A 17774-nucleotide genomic window follows, 5' to 3' on the forward strand; every position below is an offset into this window, starting at 1 on the left:
TTCACATATTTGCTACTGAATTAAAACAAAGTACCTAAAGGTTACATTACTTATAATAAAAATAGATCACTGACTTTGCAAGCTTAAAGAGACCAGAATTGGAAAAATGTACTATTCCTGATTTTACATTTGGTTTTAGGATTTAACGTCTGTATTTACTTTATATCCTTATTAAGGGGTGCAATATCTATCTATATTGTCACCTCATCCCCATTTAATACATAGGCGTTATTATTTTGTGTATGTATAACTTTGGTATTTGCAGTGGCTTATTTTTTCTCATTTTTCTTGGCAGCATTTTGTTCCCTTTGTGGCTGAATGTTTGTTAAAGAGAGACTACGATCTGATTGGCCAGCTGTACTACAAAGATTGCCATAATCTTGATCAGTGGAGAAAAGGCTGGTTTGCTATAGATAAGTCAAGTCTACATTTTTGTCTTGAAATGGAGAATGCTCAAGAGGATTCAATACATCTAAGGAGACTGCAGGAGCTAAGTAAGATTTCAGAGAATATTTGAAATGTTTTAGCGTGTGTTCTAAGAAACTTATTCTGATCCCCGCTTTTGGGAATATCTGTATAACATTAAAATCAAGAATGTCAAGGAATTCAATGCACACATCCCATTGCATGCACCAAATGCCATCCCCATCCACTCTCATACTGTGCTGTCTGTATCTATATTTGTTTCTCTTTTACCATTGTTGCCCAGATTAAAGCTATTTTCATAGCATCATAGTTAGTAAACCAAGTCTGGTCTAGTTATAGTGGTATCTTTCTTACAAGAGTGCAGGATCATAGAATAATATATGACCTATTGGGTCTGTTGTTTTTTTTTCCTGTCAATGCAGAAACATTCAATGTGTATTCTTGAGACGATTGACTGGTCTAGTTTTGAAGTATGCAAATTTACTGGAAAATAATAGTCTTCTTGGAAAACTATTTCACCATCTAGTGTTTTTCACTCATCTGTTACTTTAGTATCAAATTTTCCTTTGCTCAATTTCATGATGCGAGGAAGATAGGAATATATTTATTTAATACGTTTTATAGTATATTACACTGTGCTCCATAATAGAGTAATTAGATTTTGGAGCCCTCTTTAGTTTTATAATATAATTATACATAGCAGGGCAGCATGGAATATAGGGAGGGGGGTGGGAAAGGTTAGTAATTATGCTTCTCATAAATTTTATTATCTCTTTATATATAGTTCTTCATACATGCTATTCTTCTTATCTATTTGTAGCTCTATCCACCTGCACAGCTATTATATCTGAGACTGTTTTCCACTTCAAGCAAGAACTAACTTAAAAGCCAGCAGACCTCTTGGCCTCCTTTAATTTCCCCATCAGTACCTCTGGCTCTCCTTTAATCTTTGGAATACTTTCCGAGCTTGACTTACGGTTGTCAGGTCTGTGGACATCAAAATCTGAAACAATTGCATTGGGATTAGTTATATGAGAATTCAGAATTTCAGGGTTTTTTGCATTTTCCTGTGCAAGGATGCATGTAGGCCTAATTTTTTAATATTGGTCCTTCGGCAAGTAGTATTGCTTCGATTCTGATGATGGAATGGACATCTTGTAATACTAGTCATATAATTTCTTCTGAAATCCTAGGGTACCCAGACTGTCCATCCTCCTTAGATTCTGACTTTTCAATTGCCAAAAAGTAAGGGTCTTTCACACTACTGAGGAAATTGAATTATATACTGGTCAGTGAAGTTTGCAAAATAATGACTCTTCAGAGTCACTCGCCACTTTTTCTCCCATCTTCCATGTGTTCAAGCAATAGTGAATTTAAATGAGGTATTGTGTGTATGTGACACAATGGAAAAATGGAAGCTACTGGCATTTGATACATGCACCAGGATACGCTTATTGAACTTGATTGAAATTCAAGATTTTGCTGTCTCTTGAGGTAGGTGGCAACATGAAGATGTTCCACAGACCCTTTGCAAGAGATTACCTATTCAGAGAGCCCAGTTTGTAGATAGACACAAAAATGCTTCAACTGAGTTTTACCTATCAAACCTTTTACTGATTAGATAATACTGCTTATAAAAATATAGTGGAGTATGTTACACATACTCGATATGTATACTTTTATATAGGCGGGTGTTTATCTACGTATGGATACTTATGTATATCTATATAGACACACACAATATAAATCAACATAATCAAAAGTGGAAATGGTCTTCACACTACACTAGTGAGTTTTCCTCCATAATATGATATTGTAAATATTCACAGCCATTGGAATGCAAGCAAGCTGACAGGTTCCATAATCCAGTTTACTTATGCCCCTGTACAGTACTGTAACATGCTTTTTTTCCAGGTTAAGGTTAATTTGATGCAGCAAAACAGTGAAGTGTGCTTTACATTAAAAATCTGCTTATTTTTACTTGGTTATTATCCAGGTTGTTTTTCCTGATATACTTTTGGATCTATTGGAGTTTGTTTTTATGCTTTAATAATTTGCCATATGTTCACTTTTTCAAAATACATGCTAAATTTAAAACATTTTGATGAACTTCATGTTCCTTTGGTCATTTAAAATTTGTTACACATATTTCCAAGAGGAAAATGTCATTATGTTTTGTTTTCAGCAATCAGCAGTGTGATTCAAAATGGAGAAAAAATAGATGTCCTGCTGCTTGTTGAAAAAGGAAGGTAAGGTGTTCATTTGTATATTATCAATTTTAAAACTATAATAGATGTGGTCTGATTTTTAGGCTGATTGGGTTTTAGGATTCTTGCTTATCTGTCATATTTTTGCAGTTATGGTATCTAAGTAAACTGTTGCCTTTTAAAAGAAAAAAATTGCTCTGTTTATTAAGTAAATCTTAAGTTTGTGTCAGAAAATGCTAACAGTTCAGTTTAAGTAAGTAAAATTTTCATATTGAGAGCTATTCCATCACTCATATCTAGGCCTCTTCAGAAAGCCCTAGTTTTCTTTCCCAAGTAGACAAAAAGAGTGAGAACCCTTCTAAAAATTTCACACTGCTTCTGTCTTTACTTGACTACTATATCCCAGGTTCATTATTTAAATCAACGTAGAAGTAAGAGCAGAAGGTGGTATGTGTGGTTCATCCTTTTTATTCTTTATTTAATGCATGACTTTAATCAGTAACATACTGGTAGAAAAAGGACTTTTTGATACTAGGTGCAAGGGAATGTTAGTGAAGCAATGTCTATTTCAAAGTAGAATTTTGTAGTTTTGATATCTAAACTGTGCAATTTTCCTTGTACAGACAAGGACAATTATGCTCAATAACTGGTCAAAGCTACTTCTTGACTGATGTGAAACCTTTCTAGAATTAAGATGAAAAGCTTGCACATTCCTTAGCTATGGTTTAGTTGGATAAATCTAACTGAAGAATGGCTTACCCAAGCCATTAGCAATTTCCTGCCAGCAAGATAGCTGAAGGAAAGCAAGCATGATGAAAACAAAACTGACAAGATAGTGATAAGGGGTGTGAAAATGAGACTCTTTTTTTCATGCAAGGTTCATACCTTAGGAAAACAGCACTGTGTTGGAAGTCTAAAGACATTCTCAGATTAAGGGGAAAAACCCTCATCTGATAATGTGACTGTTGATAATTATATGATATTGAGGGAGTGAACGATGTGCAGGTAAGTACAGAAAACAATGGTACTCGGACTAGTGGACCATTTGGACATCTGGTGATGGCAGAAGATAGGTTGTTTTCTCTTTCTTTTGCATGTGGGAGGAGACAACAATTGCAGAGTTGCATTTATGAATGATTTGATTGTCATTTATAGCAAACCTCCAATATCACAAATTCCTGTTACTCATAGACTTTAAGGTCAGAAGGGACCATTATGATCATCTAGTCTGACCTCCTGCACAATGCAGGCCATACAATCTCACCCATCCACTTCTATAACAAACCCCTAACCTATGTCTGAGTTATTGAAGTCCTCAAATTGTGGTTTGAAGACCTCAAGCTGCAGAGAATCCTCCAGCAAGTGACCCGTGCCCCATGCTGCAGAGGAAGGCGAAAAACCTCCAGGGCCTCTGCCAATCTGCCCTAGAGGAAAATTCCTTCCCAGCCCCAAATATGGCAATCAGTTAAACCCTGAGCATGTGGGCAAGACTCACCAGCCAGCACCCAGGACAGAATTCTCTGTAGTAACTCAGATCCCATCCCATCTAACATCCCATTACAGACCACTGGGCATACTTACCTGCTGATAATTTGGCAATTGATCTTTGATCAATTGCCAAAATTAGGCTATCCCATCGTACCATCCCCTCCATAAACTTATCAAGTTTAGTCTTAAAGCCAGATATGTCTTTTGCCCCCACTACTCCCTTGGAAGGCTGTTCCAGAACTTCACTCATCTGATGGTTAGAAACCTTCGTCTAATTTCAAGTCTAAACTTTCTAGTGTCCAGTTTATATCCATTTGTTCTTGTGTCCACATTGGTACTAAGCTTAAATAATTCCTCTCCCTCCCTAATATTAATCCCTCTGATATATTTATAAAGAGCTATAATATCCCCCCTCAGCCTTCTTTTGGTTAGGCTAAACAAGCCAAGCTCTTTGAGTCTCCTTTCATAAGACAGGTTTTCCATTCCTTGGATCATCCTAGTAGCCCGTCTCTGAACCTGTTCCAGTTTGAATTCATCCTTCTTAAACATGGGAGACCAGAACTGCACACAGTATTCCAGATGAGGTCTCACCAGTGCCTTGTATAACGGTACTAACACCTCCTTATCTTTGCTGGAAATACCTCAGCTGATGCATCCTAAAACTGCATTAGCTTTTTTAATGGCCATATCACATTGGCGTCTCATAGTCATCCTGTGATCAACCAATACTCCGAGGTCTTTCTACTCCTTTGTTACTTCCAACTGATGCGTCCCCAATTTATAACTAAAATTCTTGTTATTAATCCCTAAATGCATGACCTTGCACTTTTCACTATTAAATTATTACTCCAGTTTACAAGGTCATCCAGATCTTCCTGTATGATATCCCGGTCCTTCTCTGTGTTAGCAATACCTCCCAGCTTTGTATCATCTGCAAACTTTATTAGCACATTCCCGCTTTTTGTGTCAAGGTCAGTAATAAAAAGGTTAAATAAGATTGGCCCCAAAACTGATCCCTGAGGAACTCAAATAGTAACTTCCTTCCAGCCTGACAGTTAACCTTTCAGTATGACCCGTTGTAGTCTCCCCTTTAACCAGTTCCTTATCCACCTTTCAATTTTCATATTGATCCCTATTTTTTCCAATTTAACTAATAATTCCCCATGTGGAACTGTGTCAAATGCCTTACTAAAATCGAGGTAAATTAGATCCACTGCGTTTCTGTTACCTTCTCAAAGAAGAAGATCAGGTTGGTTTTGTAAAACCATGTTGTATTTTGTCCCAATTACCATTGACCTCAATGTCCTTAACTACTTTCTCCTTCAAAATTTTTTCCAAGACCTTACATACTACATACCTACATCTATGTCCCAAGTAAATTATTAACTCATCTGTGTCTCCAGTATTTTAATTCTCTCATAAGCACTTTTTAATTTCCTAAAAATGTATTGCACAACATAACTGAATATGGCAACACAGATGGAAAACTAACATCTTTCCCTGAGCCTTTTTTTTAAAGACACATATTAAAAGGTTCAGTGATAAAACACACAGCCCAACTAGGGACAGTGGGTATGCTATTCAACCATAGTCCAACAGATTATACTATATATATATAATATATAATTTCAGAGATATCCGTGCTCGGAAAAGCTTCTAGCTCTAAGTCAGATTTTATTATTGCTTTCATTATAATATTTCTGTCAAGCAGAGAAGTTTTCCCTGAACTGATTTGATAGTTTAATGGAAATTCTGAACTATTTGGAAGTAATTCCAGCAGGGGCATCAACTGATTTTTTATGGTGAGCATGAATATGTTGAATTTTTCTCCACTTTAGTGTGGCAGACTTCATTTAAATGCATAGTGTTCACATTATCTGAACCATTAAAAGCCATATGGATATAAGAGCTTTGGCATAGTAATAGTTTCTTAGGATATTACTCCATAATTATCCAGGTTTTCAGCATGCCTGCCAGATATCGTATCTGGTAGTGATAAGCAATTTATTGTGGCATGATTTTGAAGAGTTAAAAATACTACTTTAGTATGGTTTCTATTCAGCTTTGATATGTGAAGACAGCAGATTAACCCATTAGTACATCTATATGGAATTCCTCAATATTAGTTAGTATTGACCAAATGTGTGGTGGTGATGAAACAGCAAAGCCTCCAGACTTTCATATTATGTCCATGAACTTGTGGTCATGTTTTTGTAGTGTACAATTTTCTAAATGGAGTTCCATGGGCTTCTAGGCATGATAAATCTATATTCTGCTATATTGAAATCCTTGGTATTACTTCATAAGTCATTTAGAGAAAAACTGCACAGTCCAAAGTATCAATAAATAGCTAATGGGAATGAGACAAGATGAGAAAAGTTTGTTACAGAGCTACTAGAACTTTGAAAGTGAACAAAACACTTAAAATTTCTTTGCATCAGTGAATGACTCAAGATGGCAGATCTCCTGCCTCCTCTTTTTTTTTTTCCAAATACAGTTGGGGCAAGTAACAAAAATACATTTTGCGAAATCCTGGCTCCAATGAAGTCAATAGGAGTTTTGCCATTGACTTTGATGGACCAGAATTTCATCACTTATGAAAATCTAAATCATTCAAATGAACAAGTAACACTGGCAAAGAAAGGATGGGGGGAGGGTTTAACCGAGGGATGTGCTGGCCGCTGCTTCCTGCCACCTCCATTGGCCTGGAGCGGTGAACCGCGGCCAGTGGGAGCCGTGATCGGCCGAACCTGAGGATTCGGCAGGTAAACAAACCGGCCCGGCCCGCCAGGGTGCTGATCCCTGTATTTAGATATTCAATTCAATGATTCCATAGAGTTTAAAATCATGAAATTTTGGTGTAGACCCATTTATAAGCTGACCCTCGGTCTTTGATGCGTCACATTTTTACCAAAAATATTCAGCTTATGAACGAGTATATACGGTACTTTTTTGAGTTAGCTTTTTAAACGCTTATTGCAAATCTGCCATTTTGATAGTATATTTTCATAACTGTACTTTAAAATGTTTGTATACAGTATAGAACATTTGGAGAACATTTCATATCTAAGCTGCTGTGCAAAATAATTGTCAGTTTGTATGAAGGGCAGACATTTATAAACATAATAGAAAAAGGATTTGTTTTCAAAGATTGAAATTTATAAAAGAAATAATAAAGTCCATCTGAGAGTGTTATTGACAGGTGATTCAATCCTGAGCAGAATGAAACACCAGCCCCTTTTACTGTTTGCTGATTTACTTTGTCTTAAGCTGTGACTGGATATCTCTCTCTCTCTCTCTCTCTCTCTCTCTTTAGTAACGGGTTTTGTTGCTTTTTTGCTGCTGTTTGCTGAAAAATGTGTGGGCAAAGAGATGAAAGTGACATCAATAGATGATGCTAGAGCTGCAAAGCTGTCCCCCCAAATATATATAGTACTACAGAAAATCTTGTAAACTGTATTACACTTATTCCCACATACTATGAAATGCTTCAGAAACCATTCCCCCCGCCCCCTTTCCTCTTCATACCACCTTGCCGTTGGTTTGTAACATCACATTCTTACAGACAAACATACCAAAAATGGCTTAGGGTTAGTAAAATGTCTCCTCTGATTTATCAGGAAAGGGTAAATTAAATCTTATTCGAGCGCTTGCTCATGTCGATTCCATTCTAGGTGTGTAAGTGCCCATGTGCACAGTTGTCAGAGATTTTTGCCTTAGCGATAGTAATAGGGTTGGCTGTAGTGCCCCCTTGAGTACCACGCTCATGCATTGGTATATTTGGCGCTGCCAAACCTACACCCTTTCAATTCCTTCATACAGCCTGTGACGATTGGTCGGAGTGCCTTGTCTTGCATCGCAAGAGCATTAGCGGTTCTTACAATCCATTGTTCTGTCTTTTTTATTGTTAGTTGATAGGTATTTAGCTAGACCTAGGCCTTTAAGTTAACTGTTAGCATAGTAGTTTAGGGGTTAGAGTCCCAGTGGGGTCCCAGATCATGTCTGCTGTCAGTGAAAGGACCAGACGAGTAGCACACCAAAAAATAAAGATGCCAACAAGGTGGACTGGTTTGGCAAGAAAATTTATTCGACAACCAGCCTGTAATTTTGGGTGTCTAACCATCAGCCCCTGCTAGGCCTCACACCTCAACTGCTAGAAGAGGGCCTCATCCTCCCTGATTCAACTAACCTCATTATCTCTAGACTGATTCTTGCTTGCATATTTATACCTGCTTCTGCAAATTTCCACTACATTCATCTGACGAAGTGGGTATTCACCCACGAAAGCTTATGCTCCAATACGTCTGTTAGTCTATAAGGTACCACAGGACTCTTTGTTGCTAGGCAGGAACAATTTCAACCTGTGGGACTCCATCAGCAAGTTCAAGGTGAGTCTCCCACAGGACCAAGCCCGGGAGTTTGCTGCCTTGGTGGCAGAGGGCAAAGCAGTGATGAGAGGCACCCTCCAGGTGGCCTGGGACGCTATGGACTCAGCGGCCTGGGTAGTCACTGCAGTGGTGGTCATGAGGTGCACCTCCTGGTTACAGTCTTCTGGGCTGTCCCAGGAGATGCAGACTACCCTTCAGTACCTCCTGTTTGAGGGAGCAGGGCTCTTTTCAGAGCTGACTGACGCATTGCTCCATGGCCTTAAAGACTCCTGTGCTACCCTCCATTCCTTGGGCCTACACACTCCTCTGCAGGCTAGAAAGTTGTTGCATCCCTCACCGTCTCTGCCTCCGTCGAGGTCCTGGGTGTTCCCTGGTACAGCTCCTACTGGAAGAAGGACAGACACAAAGGATTTAAATACCGTCACCCTTCATCTTCCCATTCCTCTGCCCAGCCTGGTTCTTCCAGGGGCGAAGAAAGCAAGAAGCAGGCATTTTGAGGATACGCCCAAGGATGGTGCCCCAGTCACTTCCTGGGACCCACCGCCCTGCTCTTTCCTCAACTGCCTACGCCCCTTCTGGTTGGCCTGGTTGTGACTGACCTCAGACTGTTGGGTGCTCGACGTAATATCTGCAATTTGTGAACGACCCTCAGTCCCACCCACCCCCCCTTCCTCATCCTCCTTCAGGGACCCTTCTCATGGGCAACTCCTCATTCAGGAGGTAGAGAACTCCCTGGGGGCAATAGAGGAGGTCCCCCCAGACTTGAAGGGGTAAGGGTTCTATTCCCGCTACTTCCCAATCCCAAAAGCAAAAGGGGCCTCAGACCCATTCTGGACCTGCTCCGCCTCAACAAGTCTCTCAAGAATTAAAATTTTACATGGTCTCTCTGGCCTCCATTATTCCCTCCCTGGATCTGGGAGACTGGTAAACTGCCCTTGACTTGAAGGACACACGTTTCCATTTTCCCGGGGCACAGACATTTCCTCTGTTTTATGTTGGGCCACCACCATTTTCAATTCACAGTGCTGCCATTCAGGCTCTTGGCAGCCTCAAATGTTTACAAAGTGCATAGCTCCAATGGCCACTTACCGGAGGCCCCGAGGGGTGCAAATATATTTGTACCTCGATGGCTGGCTTATAAAAGACTGGTCCCAGGATCAGGTGCAACGGCATCTCAATCTGATTTTATCCAGCTGTTGCAACCTGGGGCTGTTAATAAACAAGAAAAAAATCAACCTTAATTTCAGTACAACTCACAGAGTTAAACAATGAACTCGACTCGACTCTACTCAGGCCAGAGCCTTCCTCCCCGAGGCTCAGTTCCAAGCCTGGCAGAACAGGAAATGACACTTTTTCTGCTTGATTCGGGGGATCAACAGAGGCTCCCTTTCAGATGCTTTTCTGCTCCCGTGGTAGGAGGCTCTCTTGTACGCCTTCCTTCCAGTGCTGCTGATTCACAGGGTCCTCATGAAAATCAAGTAGTACAGGGCGAAGATGATCCTCATAGTGCCAGCTTGGCCACATTAGCACTGGTTTGTCATGCTGTTGGGCCTCTCGGTGGCTACTCTATTACAGCTACCACTCAGGCGGGACCTGCTGTCCCAAAACCACGTCAGTCTTCTGCATCTGAACCTGACAGCGCTGCATCTGATGGCTTGACTACTGCATGGTTAAATGTGGAGAAGCAGAAGTGCTTGGCTGCTGTTCAGCAGGTCCTGTTGGGCAGCAGAAATCCCTCCACCAGAGCGACTTACGTGGCCAAATGGGAGCAGTTCGCTTGTTGAACCTTGGATAAAGGTATTTGGCTTGAGCGAACCTCGCTCAGTTGATCCTGGACTACCTTCCGCATCTCAAGCTCCAAGGCCTGCCCCTTTCATCTACCAAGGTCCATTTGGCCACTATTTCAGCCTTCTGTCTGCCGCTCGAGGGTAAGTCAGTTTTTACCCAGAACATGACTGCCAGGTTTCTCAAGGGCCTTGAGCATCTCTACCCGCACATCAGGTACCCTGTTCTGCCATGGGACTTAAATCTTGTGTTGTCATGGCTCACAGGACCCCCTTCGAGCCTCTGGCTTCCTGTTCTCTCCTTCTCCTCTCCTGGAAGGTCATAGTTGTGATAACATCCACCCGCCGGGTAACTGAGATTAGGGTGCTTACCTCAAAACCGCCCTATACAGTCTTCTACAAAGACAAGGTCCAGCTGCGGCCGCACCTGGCTTTCCTGCCCAAGGTGGTCTCAGTTTCATATGAGCCAGGACATTTACTTACCTTCCTTTTTCCAAAGCCATGTTAGTCGAAGGAGGAATGTAGATTGCATTCCCTAGATATCAGGAGGGCGCTCACCTTCTACATTGAAAGGACCAAGCTATTCCGCAAGTCAACTCAATTGTTTCTTTCAGTGACCGACATAATGAAAGGTTGTCCAATGTCCGCTCATAGAATTTCTTCTTGGATAACCGCCTGCATTCGCTACTGCTACGATCAGGCAAAGGTGCCGCGTCCGACGATCATAACCGTTTATTCATCCAGGGTGCAAGTCTCTTTGACAGCTTTGCCACCTGGTTGTCTGTCCACACTTTCACATACCATTACACACTTACCGAGCAGGCCCTGGGTGATGCTGGCTTCAATAGAGCAGTACTGCAAGCCGCTAGGCTGTGAACTCTGAGCCCACCTCCAAGGATATTGCTTGAGAGTCACCTAGAATGGAATTGACATGAGCAAGCACTCGAAGAAGAAAAAATGGTTACCTACCTTTCCAAGATGTTCCTCATGTCCATTCCATTACCCACCCTCCTACCCATCTTTCAGAGTTGCCAGCAAGAAGGAATTGAGAGGGTGTAGGGTCTGCAGCACCTAATATACCAACACATGAGCACGGCAGTCAAGGGGGGTGCTATAGCTTACCCTACCGATACCACTAAGGCAAAAATCTCTAACGACTGCACTTGGGCGCGCACACACCTAGAATGGAATGGACATGAACAACACATCTCAAAGAACAACAGTTACAAAAAGGTAGGTAACTGGTTGGTTTTTAAAAAAAAAAAATACATAGATAACACTGTTAGCTGAACGCACATTTTGACTGTTTTATAAGATTTAGATTAGAGCTGGGCAACAAAAGAGTTTGTAATTCAAGTAAGTAAATTAGTTGAAATATACATTTTTTTTTCAGTGAACCAAAATGATTTGCTAATTTGGTGAATAGTTTTGATGGGGGAAAAAAACTGAAAAAATCATCATAAAAATAATAATTATAATTTTGTAAACCTCAAAATGTTTCAGTTTCGACATCTCATTTTGAATTGAGATTTTTCTAAACAAAATGTCATTTTGAATTGACGCTTTGGTTCCAAAACGTTGTTTGATCAAAATGAAATGAAAAACTGGGGGGAAATAATTTTGGTTCAAAACAAACTGCATTTTTTTCAGTTCGCCCACAGGACTGAAAAATCAATTACGTGCTCAGGTCTAATTTAAATACAACTTTAATATATTTGCTCAGGGAATAGTTGTGACCTGGAGAAGGATTAGAGTCCAGTGATTTTTTGGGGGGTGGAGGAGTGGTAGTAGCCATGGCTGGATTTCATTTTCCCTCTCTCCCTGTTTGGTGCTGCTATACATGCTGAAACTGCTTCTCTAGCTACTCCTGCCTGCTTGGCTGTCTGTGCTCTGGAGTTTGGGATAGGGTCAATGCTATATTTTGGAGAGAAGTTTGAATACCTACTTTCATAAGGCCAGAAGGCACCTCCTGCATAACATAGCCCAATGCCTTGTCCAGCAATTGTAGCTAAGTTCTGCTGTAGTAGCAGAATTTTCAAGCCATGGAATCCTGGAAACCACAGGGCTGTCATCAAAATATAGCTCTCCATTTCTTCTTTCTTTGTTACAAGGAAGCCAATGCCACGTTCGCTCCTTTATTAGAATTAGGATTTATTATGACAGCTTTCAAATTTTAGAAAATAAGGTAAATTATCAAGTTACAATATATTTTGGTATGCCACTTGGTGACTCTGAGCTGAGTGGAATAACTGGAAGACATTGAAGATATTTGTACCTACAGTATCCTGCTTTCCTATGTGTATTAGAATCTGTGGGTAGTAGAGAAGAATTTATTGAGGTTTCCATTCACTTCCTTTGAGCGATATTCAACCACAAGATACATCCTGGTATTTTTCAGCAGCAAAAAGAATGAATAATGCATAAGTGTGACTTTGCAGAGAATGCTGTGCCCATCATATTGGAAGGGAACTGAAAAGATCCTCCCCCTCTTCACTAGCATTCTGAATGGCTGCCAAAAAGTGCTTGGGAGCAGTGCATTATCTCCTGTCAACCTCTGCCCCCAGAGTCTGAGAGCACGGCCCCTGCAAAGCTCTCCCTCTCTTTGTGCCCAGCGTGAGACAGAGCAGCCTAATCGTTTGCCATATGGTACAATGTGTGCTATCGGATAAGGACAGGTGGTGAAGCAGTACTTCTGAACGAGTGGTACTGGGAGCCAAATTCTCAGAGAAGCAGTTCAAAACGGTGACTATAGCTGCTCACCTTTCCGCAGCCCCAAAATGATTTGTATTTTCATAATCCCTATTGGAGCACATAGGGAGATTTAAAATCAGGCCAAATAAGAGCACGTCTATTGTCTGGGTACATATTTGAAAAAGGTCTTCAAATGCAGGGCTGTTTCAGTGCCTGCTGTGTTTTGCACCTCTGATCCTGCCACAGGACCTGGCAGGCCTGAAGGCACCTGAGGCATCACTTGGCTGTGCTGCAACGTGCTATGAATGAACTCAGCACAAAATATTGTAAATAAATAAAATGTTACTAATTCATAGAGTTCTGTGCTAAACAATCACAATAAATCTGGTTCTTATTCTCCTCCTGCTCGAAAAGGAATGAATCTGGGAAAGGTCATTAGATAACTGAACACTTTTGGTATATGTAGACCATTAAACAAGTCTTGGAGCTGCCTCACAGGAGCCAAAGCTAAGTATGGGCAAACAGAGTGAGGATTTTTACAGTCAGCTTAAATAACAGCCAAACTGAATGGCTCATGGTAAGGAAATGAATAAAGATACTGGCTAAGTTACTTTTCCGTGATGCTCAGAGTTTCTTCTCCCCGCTCTGCTTCCCTCACCCAGATCTATAAAATTCCTGGACAATCACTGCCCTGTGCAGCAGAGAGGATGGGGGAAGGGAATTAGTTCAGGTAGCTCAGCTTCCCCACTGGGACTTCCTCCATCCACACCCTTCACTTAGATTGTCTCCAGTTCTGGATCTTGGGGAGAAAACAGAAAAGAGAAGGAAGGATACTGTTAATTCATCTTATTAAGGTGGGAGTGAGGCTGTGGTCTCTACTGAACTGTGACTTGGTCCTGAGTGTGCACTCCAAGAGTGGGTGCACAAGAGCAAGAAGAATAAAGCATTAATAAAGGCCCCTCCCAAATCCTGTGTCAAGGTCCATGGATTCTGTTCTGTCTCTACTGTAGAATCATAGAAGTGACCTTGAAAGGTCATTGAGTCCAGTCACCTGGCTTTACAGTAGGACCAAGTACTGTCCCTGACAGATTTTTTCCCCAGATCCCTAAATGGCCCCCTCAAGGATTGAGCTCACAACCAGGGGCAGCTCTAGACATTTCACTGCCCCAAGCACGGCGGCATGCCGCGGGGGGCGCTCTGCCGGTCGCCGGTCCCGCGGCTCCGGTGGACCTCCCGCAGGCGTGCCTGCGGAGGGTCACCGAAGCCGCGGGACCAGCGGACCCTCCACAGGCACGCCTGCGGGAGGTCCACCGAAGCCTTGCCTGCTGCCCTCCCTGCGACCGGCAGAGCACTCCCCGCAGCATGCCACCCCAAGCATGTGCTTGGCGTGCTGGGGCCTGGACCCGCCCCTGCTCACAACCCTGGGTTTAGCAGGCCAATGCTAAAACCATTGAGCTAGTCCTCCCTCCATGTATTATAACACATAGTGACACCAGTATATACTACTTGTACTATTGTGGATAATATTTTGCTGAAAAATGAAGGCACTAAAAGTAGAATAGGCCATTACAACAACCTCCTGCAGTATATTTAAGTCAGGTGCTCCGATGCCTTATTCCAAATATTACCTTGAGCCTTTGAATCTATTTGCGTGTATTCATTTTTCATGAGAACTACTGTGCTGCTTTGGAGAAGTGAGAAGTTTTCTATCTTCTTTCTCTTATTACTGTTTCAAAATATTTTCCAACTTTGCAGAACATTATACATCCATGGTCATACGAAGTTGGATTTCACGGTCTGGCATACTGCAATTGAAAAAGCAGCAAGTACAGATGGTAATGCCTTACAAGATCAGCAGCTCAGCAAAAATGACGTTCCTATTATAGTGAACAGCTGTATAGCATTTGTTACACAGTATGGTAAGTGGAGTAGAGATTTTATTCAACTCTCTGAACTCCTAGGATCATTCGTATAATACTTAAGAAGCATCTCTATCAGATTGCATTGAATGCATTTATGTGCTACTGTAGATAAAACCCATACTCGTTTATTAACCCTGTCACTGCTTTTAGCAGGTGCTTTGTATTGCAGTAGTTTTTGATGTGTTAGAGATGTACAGTGCAACGTATCTGATTATAAGTGAAACTTTCGGAAATGCAACTTGAACGTGGCTGGCAATCCATGCGTCCCCTTTATAATTTTATGTTGTGGAGTTTGATTCACTGCATGGTTAAGCCCATGCTTTAAGCCCCATATCGCAGGAAATCTGCTACATGCGGTTGTGCAAGCTCTCTGCAACCCTCTTTGCACCTGGGCACCCAGAGCTGGTCAGCTGAGCCCAGAAAGTGAATAAAGTCAACCAGGAAGAAAGAGCAGGCTGAGCATATGTCCTGAGAGACCGCCTCAAACTGGGATCCCATACTGTATTTTTAAAGCCAGGGCCGGCTCCAGGGTTTTTGCCGCCCCAAGCAGCGGGGGTGGGGGGGGGGCGAGGGGGAAGCCACAATCATGATTGGCAGCAGCCCCACTGTGCCGCTTTCTTCTTCAGCGGCAATTTGACGGCAGGTCCTTCCCTCTGAGCAGGACTGAGGGACCTGCCGCCGAAGAGCCCGACGTGCCGCCCCTTCCCCTTGGCCTTGCTGAGCTGGTGCCTGGAGCTGGCCCTGTTTAAAGCTACTGCTCCCTCTCTGACCTCTTTCACCACCTGACAGAACAGCCAAAGGAGGACAGGGGCATCTATCCTCTACTAAAGTAAATCTCTCTGGAGCACAGTTTCCTATAGAGGGTGTGTGCAAACTGCCTTCACCCTTTGCACCATTGAGAATTAATCAAGCCTAGTGTTCTGAAGTACTATATACATATTAACCCTATAAAGACATGCTTCCAGAATATTAGAGTGTCCATGGCCTCTATCAGCATGGAATATGTTTAATGAAGCATGCTCCATACATACATATATTGACACTGATGCTTTGTCTAGCTGAATAATTTTTGTTTTGAATATGGTAATGCTGTCTTATGGTAAACTGTGGTATCCTAAGGTATGGTGTTCTTGACTGAAACCAAGAACAAGTGTTTGCTTAATTATTTTTTGATTCATTTGCAAGCTGAAGAATTTTTATAAATAACATTTTATTCTCCCAAGTATCATAATCTAGTTGTATGTGTTGAACTGTTACTGAAGCAGGGGAAGTGTGATGCTGTAGTTATGAAGGAGAAGGCACGTATAGACTAACCCCTGGTTTTCAGACATTTTTAACGTCCCTTTCAAAAATTAGCCTCAGAGTTAAAATGCTTGTTCTTAGCTCAGAGGTATATGGTGTCCTTTTTAATGGGATGATTATGATAATAATTAGTATTCTGAGTGTGGGAGAAATAAAGTGTACTCAGCTGAGACACTTATCAGATGCTTCTTTCTTGCTAGCATAGTGGTTTATACTTAAAATATGCCTGAAAAGGAACAAATTGCCATAAATGAATTTACCAGGCCCCACACCAAGGTTAACAATGCGGAACAATGATAGTGCTTTTAGATAACACAGTAGAGGTGAGTTTGAAGGAGAATGTAAGCTGGTGATTTTCATGGATTTTGACAGAGTTCCTCTCCATACATAAAGGGTGCCATGGAAAAAAGCAGGGATGCGTTTGTTGGAAACATGAACTAGCTGGCAGCAGAGCTGGCATGGTTGGCAGCATTTTTAAGGAGAAGCAAGGGAAAAGCAGCCTCAACAAAGAGAAACAATTAAACTGACTACGCACACAGTGCTGTCAAATGCACACATTTAACAAACTTAATATAAAAGGCTTTACTTATCTGTAGTAGTCAACGGTGACGTTCATAATATATTTTTAGGTATGTTATATTTCAAATTGGCAGCGTCACTTTAAGCTTCCAGTCCACCCACAGGAACAGTGGAATTGCCAGTGGCTCCCTTGTGGTGTCTGGAACTTGTCCACCTGAAAATGAGAGAGAGAATCAGCAGTGCCGTCATTAAGGCCTCAGGAGTCAAACATCTCAGAACGACCACACACATTAAAATAATACCTTTGAATTAGTCCTGAAGGGTCACTGGGGGAGGGACAGAAGTGCAGATATATTAAACCGGAAAGAAATCACCTTATATAAAGAGGCACTGCCATTTCCCTTTATCGCCTCTTTTATGATGATTATAAGAAGTGTATAAATGATTGTTGGAATTTGTAATTTTAAACTCTTCCCGAAGTAGTGCTCTTAGAACAGTTTAACATTACTAAAAATCCACTAGAAAGAGGCCTATGTTAACTGTAACTGGGTTTGGTGGTGCTGGTCAATGTTGTGTAAGGAATAATGTTTTCATTTTAAGATAACACTTGATTTTTCCCTTGTGTTCCTGTATTTAAGGTTTAGGTAGCAAACATATCTACTCAAAGAATGGCGATCCTTCCCATGTGAGTGAGCTCCTAGAGAGCTTCAAAAAAGATGCAAGAAGTGTTAAACTGAGAGCTGGAACGCATCAGCTGGAAGATGTGACTGATGTACTGAAATGTTTCCTGTCTCAAATAGATGATGCACTTCTCACTAAAGAGCTTTATCCATTTTGGATCTCTGCACTAGGTAATAAATGCAGGGCAAAATAAATAAAAGTCTTGTTCATAGCTCAGAAGTGATCTTTAGGAAAAGAACATGTAAATGTGAACTCTTATTAAAATTTTGAATACAAAATATTGTATTTTATTTATATATATATGTATATATTTGCTGTGTATATATATATATATATATATATATATATATATATATATAGACACAG

The 17774-nt window shown here is 41.2% G+C and overlaps 1 protein-coding gene across 1 annotated transcript in view; it reads left to right on the forward strand.

The window, feature by feature from the left end:
• ARAP2 (ArfGAP with RhoGAP domain, ankyrin repeat and PH domain 2) overlaps positions 1-17774 on the forward strand; it is a 205030-nt gene that overhangs the window by 120470 nt on the left and 66786 nt on the right. The window contains exons 18-21 of the mRNA XM_045020061.1: positions 296-494; positions 2612-2675; positions 14740-14903; positions 17366-17578. Of these exons, the coding sequence (XP_044875996.1) occupies positions 296-494; positions 2612-2675; positions 14740-14903; positions 17366-17578 (640 nt within the window). The remainder of the gene's footprint in view (positions 1-295; positions 495-2611; positions 2676-14739; positions 14904-17365; positions 17579-17774) is intronic.

This window comes from Mauremys mutica, chromosome 5 (assembly GCF_020497125.1).
Source record: "Mauremys mutica isolate MM-2020 ecotype Southern chromosome 5, ASM2049712v1, whole genome shotgun sequence".
In the NCBI taxonomy this organism is placed as follows: Eukaryota; Metazoa; Chordata; order Testudines; family Geoemydidae; genus Mauremys; species Mauremys mutica.